At 32.6% G+C, this 7,672-nt stretch overlaps 2 protein-coding genes across 2 annotated transcripts; both read left to right on the top strand.

Moving 5' to 3' along the window:
* Positions 1-2,411: 2,411 nt before the first annotated feature.
* On the top strand, positions 2,412-3,963 carry LOC127702320 (cholecystokinin receptor-like). Its single transcript, XM_052206464.1, has one exon. It carries the CDS (start codon positions 2,519-2,521, stop codon positions 3,704-3,706), a length of 1,188 nt encoding a protein of 395 aa, XP_052062424.1. The 5' UTR covers positions 2,412-2,518; the 3' UTR covers positions 3,707-3,963.
* Positions 3,964-4,296: 333 nt separating this feature from the next.
* On the top strand, positions 4,297-7,437 carry LOC127702323 (uncharacterized). Its single transcript, XM_052206466.1, has 2 exons — positions 4,297-6,179; positions 6,594-7,437. Exons 1-2 carry the CDS (start codon positions 6,164-6,166, stop codon positions 7,304-7,306), a joined length of 729 nt encoding a protein of 242 aa, XP_052062426.1. The 5' UTR covers positions 4,297-6,163; the 3' UTR covers positions 7,307-7,437.
* The last annotated feature ends 235 nt before the right edge of the window (positions 7,438-7,672 follow it).

Below are 7,672 nucleotides of genomic sequence, written 5' to 3'. Positions count from 1 at the left end.
TTTCTTGTGTTTAATTTGGAGTTTAGTATGACGTCCATTATCACTGAACTAGTATACGTTTTTGTTTAGGGGCCAGTTGAAGGACGCCTCCGGGTGCGGGAGTTTCTCGCTGCATTGAAGACCCATTGGTAGCCTTCGGCTGTTGTCTGCTCAATGGTCGGGTTGTTGTCTCTTTGACACATTCCCCATTTCCATTCTAAATTTATATTCGGTAGGTCACATTCGTGAAAAGGGAAGGGTATTGTAGTTACGACATAAGGAACATATCCGATATCATCTGTGAAACGATTATTCCATAACGGTCAACCAACTCGTGATGGTGTCCGTAAAGTTTACGAAGGGATGATTTCAACTTCACCATTTGGAATTCTTGGTTTAATAGCTTCCTTGTGAGCAGCAAAACCACAGTCAAGTCGTGCAAGTGCAAGGTGATAAAATTAGGCATTCTTACAATCCTATAAGACTTTAATTTCACTTCAATGCTACTGTGACTTGACTGTTAGTGTTGCTCTCTACCTATTGCCTATTGCAACTTATTCAAAATTCTGACCAAATTGCAATTTGTTTAATAAAAACCAAACTGTTTAACTGGTAAGAAACTTGAACAAACTGCTGTAGAAAACCTGAGTCAAGTCGTGAAAGTGCAAGGTGATAAAATAAAGCATACTTACAATCCTATAAGACTTTAATTCCACTTCAATGTTATTATGAAAAATTAGTCTAACAGTTTGTATAGAAATTTTATTGTTATTGTCATGCTAAAGGTTATAGGTAGTAATTTTGAATGGCTATAAAAATGTCCAAACTCAGCTTTCATGCAATTTTTCTTTCGAAAAGTCTTCTATTTTCATAAGAATCAGACATCATTTGAATTAAAAAATGTTACCTTCAGTAAAATATGTGTGAAATTACAATACGTTGTTAGGAAGTTTCCATGGTAGATAATCAATTTTTCTTTCGAATAGTCTTTTATATTCAAAAGAATAATGTTTTAGGTTATCTCCCATGGAAACTTATTTACAACGTATTGCAATTTCACATATATTTTACTGAATATAAGATGTTTTAATTCAAATGATGTCTGATTCTTATCACCTTTAGCATGACAATAACAATAAAATTTTGATACAAAAGAAAATTCTGAATTGTTTACGGAGAATATATCGTCTAAATATATACTTCGATTGTTCAAAATATCTATCATGTTGGGGTCTTATGAAGCAATGTCATCAAATGGAAGATAAATTCAGGAACCAGTTGATTACCAATACTCATTAGTCGCTTATGGAGAAACAAATCTAGGTAATAAACAAAAACTGAAGTAATTGTATGAACTCAAAAAGTGAGCGCGATTAAATGGGTCGACGGGTAAGCGTCTACTGATATGCATGCATCAACCGCCATGCAAATCCACAATTGGTCAAAATGTCATAATGGTAAATAAGACACAATCGGTAAAATTACAGATCAGACTACTATTTTGGTATCTAAAGTTGTGCGAGCGCAACAAACATTCTGGTTGTAAGTTGAGACACAAACATATCGTATCGGTCAACCAATTCGTGTTGTATCCGTTAAACTTATGTAGTGTCGATTTCGGACGTTCTTCTTCATAACTCTGTCGGAACACGTTATGTGTAAGGATCACAAACTTGTTAATTCAAATTGCATAATGTACCATGAGGGTCTAAATGGGATTTACATTTTGAATTATTTTACACGTGTCATTTCTGGGCCTTTTATAGCTGACTATGCGGTAGGATTTGCTCATTGTTGAAGGCCGTAACCTATAGTTGTTAACTTCTACTTCATTTGGTCTCTGGTAGAGAGTTGTCTCATTGGCAATCATACTACATATTCTTAGTTTTATATTGGATAAGCGTCTTTCCTTTGTATCAATTTTCCCCCATGAGAGTTATGATATATCTACTCTGTGTAAAACACTACCACATTATCTTAGCAATGAAATTATCTTACAATGAAACTATGCGTAAGTATATTTGATGTAGTTACCATTCATTCCTTTTTCAGTAATAAAACTTATAAAAAAATATACCTGGACATGCAGAGAAATCATTAAAGCAATTTGTATTTAACTTGATATTATTGTGTGTTGCATTTGTGCTTACTACCGATATAATTTTTAGTGTGTTCTATTATTATGATAATTCTGTAGATGTCTTTTGGATTTTAGTGTCGATGAGTTGCTGTCTCATTGAAGTATACTCCCATCTCCATTTATTAATAGGATAAAGTGTTACAACTTTTTTGTTTGCTATGTTGTTTGTGTATGTGTGATGATATTTAACCGATTATTTAAATTCTTTTATAATAATGGTTTTCCATTGTGCCAAAACGATAATACCGGATACGAATATTTTAATAATGCATTCTTTTAAGAAAGGAACACACTTCCTGGATATTGTGTTACGAAAAACAAACTTTAACTTTAGTTAACATAGAAATCAGTAAACAGTTAATACATTACACGTCTTGATTTTAATTACAAGTGTTTTGAATGTCAGAGAAAAAAGAGATTAATATGAATAATAACACTATTCTCAATAATATAACTTTATCAGAATGGAACGAGGAAATAACAAACAGCCTATTGCCAAATATTATCATACTTTCCGTTTATCTTGCACTTGGTACATGTGGAAACGTGTTTGTGTTGTTGGTTTATGCGTTTCAGATGAAGAAGCCATCAGATGAAAGATATTTCATACCAGTTTTAGCTTTTTTTGATATGGTAGCAACAATATATCTTGGAGTTCATTATATATTTCAGTGTTTCAATCAGACGACATTTTCAAACAACATTCTATGCAAGACACTCGTGTATTTTGTTGCAAGTACTACTTATACGTCAGTTTTCATATTATCTATAATTGCAATTCAGAGATACATGAAAGTATGTATGCCTCTGAAACCATCCATGTCGATTTCTATTAAAAGATGTGCATTGTTTGTGGCAATTATCATATCATTGCTTTTATCTTTAACGTTACCATTTGTATATGGTACCATTCCATACCACAGCATTAAGTACGGAACCTTGGGAATGAGGTGTGGAAGATTGAAAGAAGGAAACGCTTTTACCAGTACTTTATATTCCGTTGGTACCGGTACGCTGGTCTTTGTCGTGGTAACATTACTTATTATCCTCTATGGCAGAATTCTAAAAAAGGTGTTTCGTAGCTTAAAAATACACAAAAACGACATAAATGGTGATAAAAAAGAAATCGAAAAAGTTGATGAGGACGACAATTGTCGTGATATTGGTTGTAATGATATTGAGATGTCAGAAACTAAGCCAGACTCAGTAGAACAGCAGGGCATTATAATTCGTCCTGTAGCAAATAATTTGGAATCAGCTGTATCCAGAAAACGGAGAATAATCAATCGTCGAATAACCAACAAACTCACGTTTATGTTTTTTATTATCACTACCGTATTTATTCTTAGTTATATACCAAAGGTGATAGTCCTGTGTCTTGATGGAATCTACAAAGATTTTTGGGAAAATCTCTCCACCTCGCAAAGACCTGCTGTGACATTCCTATACCATATCTTCATTATCAATAATATAGTAAACCCTATAATTTACGCTTTTATGGACATGGAGTTTCGCGATAATGCAGCAATATTATTGAAACGCATGTTCATTAATCCTTGTTTTTGCATTGGAAGAATTCGTGTGTAATATCAAATGTGTTTATGAAAAAAGTTTGTTATGGATTGATTTTTTTTAAATCTAACCGTCCGCAACGAATTGTGGGCAACATGGAATATACCAAGTGGACTGAAGAAAATGTATTTTTAATTCATGTACCCGAATTGATAGTTCGTTTGAACCATTACGTTGCTTGATTCAAAGCAAGTATCATAGATTTCGAAATCATATATAAAACGTCTGATCGTTTCATTTTTGCACAATAAAGCTGCAGTTGTGAACTATGATTGTTGGCTTATCACAGAAATATGAAAAATTTACATTATCGGAAAACTTATTAACCCAAATGCGCACGAATGGAGGACCAAAGTTAAATCTACATATCACCGATGCTTTTTTTAATCGGTTTATTAATTAATATTATGAAAAGTAAAGTAAACTCGATTTTACAGTTTAAAAGTTGTTGATTTTATGCTTCGATTTGGAAACATTTTACTATATTAAGTTTCTGCTTCAATGTATTTCAACAAAAAAAAATACATAAGCGGCGGATTCAGGCAGGCCCCCCAAACACCCCCCCCACACCCCCCCCCCTTTTCCCCCCATTAAAATTTGCACAGTGTGGGTTGTCCTCAGCTTAATAATAAATACAGATTATGGGTTTGATAAAGCCTCAGCAAACGTGACTGATATCAAAATACTCACAGATGGCTGAAACAGAACAATTGTAATTGATTGATATACGGTAACAATTAACTTGTTTTTACTGTTAAGTATATAATAATAGACCAGGATGTAACACAATCCTATAGACAAACATTTCTGCTAAACAAATGGACTTCTTCAGTTTCAACGATTTGATCAAATTCAACACAATAGGTGTTTATATGAACAATTATCTCGTATATTTAACTTTTAAAAATAGTTTGTTCCTTGTGAAATATAAATCGGAATGGATAAAAGTGAACAAAAATTTAGTCTTGTTTTGCTAGTTGGCTTCTATCAAGTACACCTGTCTAAGGCAAATATAAGGTACCCATATCAGGATAAGTATTCAAAATAGAGCAAGGACTATGCAAGACAAATGCTTAGCACATAAATGTAAATAATAATAGAAAATTCAAAACTTCAAACACGACAGAACACAAACAATCTCGAACTACCACACAAATCCAAAATGAGAAACGGTTCTCTAGAAGTGAAAGCATCGCCTTTAGTTTATCTAATTTGTTATTGACCAACATTTTATAAAAGTATTCTGCCTTTGCAACAGAATTGACAAAATAAAAAAGAAAGTATCTATAGAAGGACGGTATATCCCATTCCAAAGGTGGAATGGCAGTTTCATGGAGCTATAAATCTCATCATGTATTATCTAAACTTCTTCAATACCTACAATAGAAAAGACAAACCGTTTTCGCCATCAAACATTTGGCAAGAGCAAAGTTAAATGTTAACTTATCGAAAGCAGAGTCGAATTGCTGGCATTGGAATCTGAATAAATATAATATAATTATATCTGTTGATTAAAATAGTAAAATCGATATTACCAGAAACTTGAATAACAATGAATATTTGTGATTATTCAATAATTTACTTAATCTAATAGAAAAATTACATAGAGCTCATTTTGAATAAAAAAGCATATTCACCGGAGAAAAAGTATATTCACCGCGGGAAATTGTGTAAGCGGTTTATTTTTAGATTTCGGGAAATTCCCTATTTATATTATCCAATGAAAATTAATCTGCCATTTCTCACGAGACATTGTCGTCTGTTTACATCAACAACAAAAATGGCAGGTGTTGACACCGGCTCGTCTCAAATGTACAGAAACCACGCTTTACAAGTGTTAACGACAAAAAATGTCAACAAATTATAAGGGATAAAGACTCGATGAACACTCAAAAGGCAACTAAAAGATCAGTAAAGCTATTTACAAATTATCTCGAGGAGAAAGACATGCCTACTGACATAGAAAACTATCCTGTCAAAGAACTTGACAGTGTCCTATCAAAATTTTATGCAGAAGCAAGGAATAAAAATGGGGAGCTGTATAAAACGACAACATTAAAAACACTAGATACGGGATTAATAGGTATTTAACTGAAAAAAGAGATATTGACATTCTCAAAGACCCGGACTTTATGAAATCAAATAAAATGTTCAAGGCGATGTCGGTTCAGCTAAAACGTGATGGCTTAGGAGGGATTGAACATTATCCTCCAATTGATGAGGATCATATTAAGACAATATATAGTTCTCTAACACAAATGGATCCAGTGTCTCTTCAACACAAGGTTTTTGTTGATTTAATGTTGTACTTTGGTCGACGAGGACGGGAAAATCTCAGAGATTTAAAAGTAAAGGACTTTGAATTTTCCAAACAAGGTGGTGGTGATAAAAAACATAGATATATAAGAATACAACCAACGGGATGAACTAACAAAAAATCACAAGGAAGATACAAATACTGCAGTTGGGAAAATGTATGAGGTGAAAGGTAGGTACTTCACTTAAATAATCACTGTATAAATACTAAGAAAGTTACAAAAAAATACACTCAGGGATGACGATTGAATAAAACATTACGACCTAAGGAATAAAAGGAAGTACAGCAGTCCATAAAACAAAACAAAAATTAAAATTGATCAATTTGAACTCAGGTGCTCCAATTTATGGTGATACATATGTCCTTCATTCTATAAACAAATACAAATTCAATATGTTAGTAATGAAAACACATTCAAAATAACATTAATTACGTCAAAATATGATCTAAGATGTCTGTTATCTTATAAAATGTAGATTTTATTTTATTTCATTGCAGTTTGTAGGTACACACTACACAGAGTAATATTTTAGCATTGAACTGTAATTTTGATTCCTTATTGACCAATTTATTGTAAATTTTCAGATGATGTTAAGTGTCCAGTTAGGAGCTTCATAAAGTATACAACCAAACTTAACAAAAACTGTGAATATTTCTTCCAAAGGCCAAAAACCACCATAAACGATGACTCTGTGTGGTACGATGCGTCGCCATTAGGACATAACACCCTGGGTGGTATGATGCCAGTGATATGTGAAAAAGCAGGTCTTGTGAAAAGATACACTAACCATTCACTTCGCGCAACAACTGTTCATGTTTTGGATGAGGCTGATTTTGCCGGAAGGCATATTATGTCAGTAACAGGTCACAAAAGTGAAAATTCTTTAAAAACATATACAGGATTTACATCAGATCGTGCACTGAATAACATGTCAAATGTTATTAGTGAAAGTCTTCGGACAGATGCTACATCTACAACTTCTTGTGAAAAACCTACTGCAGTTCCTGATCGTAATGAAGAAGAAATGGTCCAAATTGAAAATGACACTGACATTATTGACTTTATGCTTTTATCTGATTCACAAATGGATAATTTATGCCAAGATATTACTAATCCTAACTCTTCACATAGACCGGTGGCTACTTGTGAACAGCAACAACATGTAAATGTTAATAAAACAGCAACATATTCAAGCTACTCATGTATTAACAATTTTGGAAATGGATATCCAAATTATCCCGTCATTATAAACAATTATGGGAATATCAATATCAACTACAATATTATTCCAAAGTAAACTGTTTAATAGATATTTTGTGTTTAAACAGTGTGTCAAAGAAACTGTGATTATTGCAAATAACATCTAAATATCTGTTTTCAAGTCTGTTCTCTAATTTTTGCAAAATTAAATTTGTGTTGGTATTAAAAGATTACTTTTGATTATTATTCTTACATAAAAACAAACAAGGTATATTTCAGGGAGACTTAACTATTAGCAAACCACAAAAATACCCAATAAATTGTCAAAAAAACAATTAAACATACATGCACATATATATATGGGGTAAATATCAAGGACAACACACTCTTTATTTTCTGTATTATTGAATAAAACAATCATTGTCTTTTGTTTCGGTAAATATGTGGTTTTATTGACTTTTGA

This window comes from Mytilus californianus, unplaced genomic scaffold (assembly GCF_021869535.1).
Source record: "Mytilus californianus isolate M0D057914Y unplaced genomic scaffold, xbMytCali1.0.p SCAF_5, whole genome shotgun sequence".
Classification (NCBI taxonomy): Eukaryota; Metazoa; Mollusca; class Bivalvia; order Mytilida; family Mytilidae; genus Mytilus; species Mytilus californianus.
The sequence above is the reverse complement of the archived record's forward strand: the minus strand, read 5'-3'. Positions and strand labels throughout refer to the sequence as shown.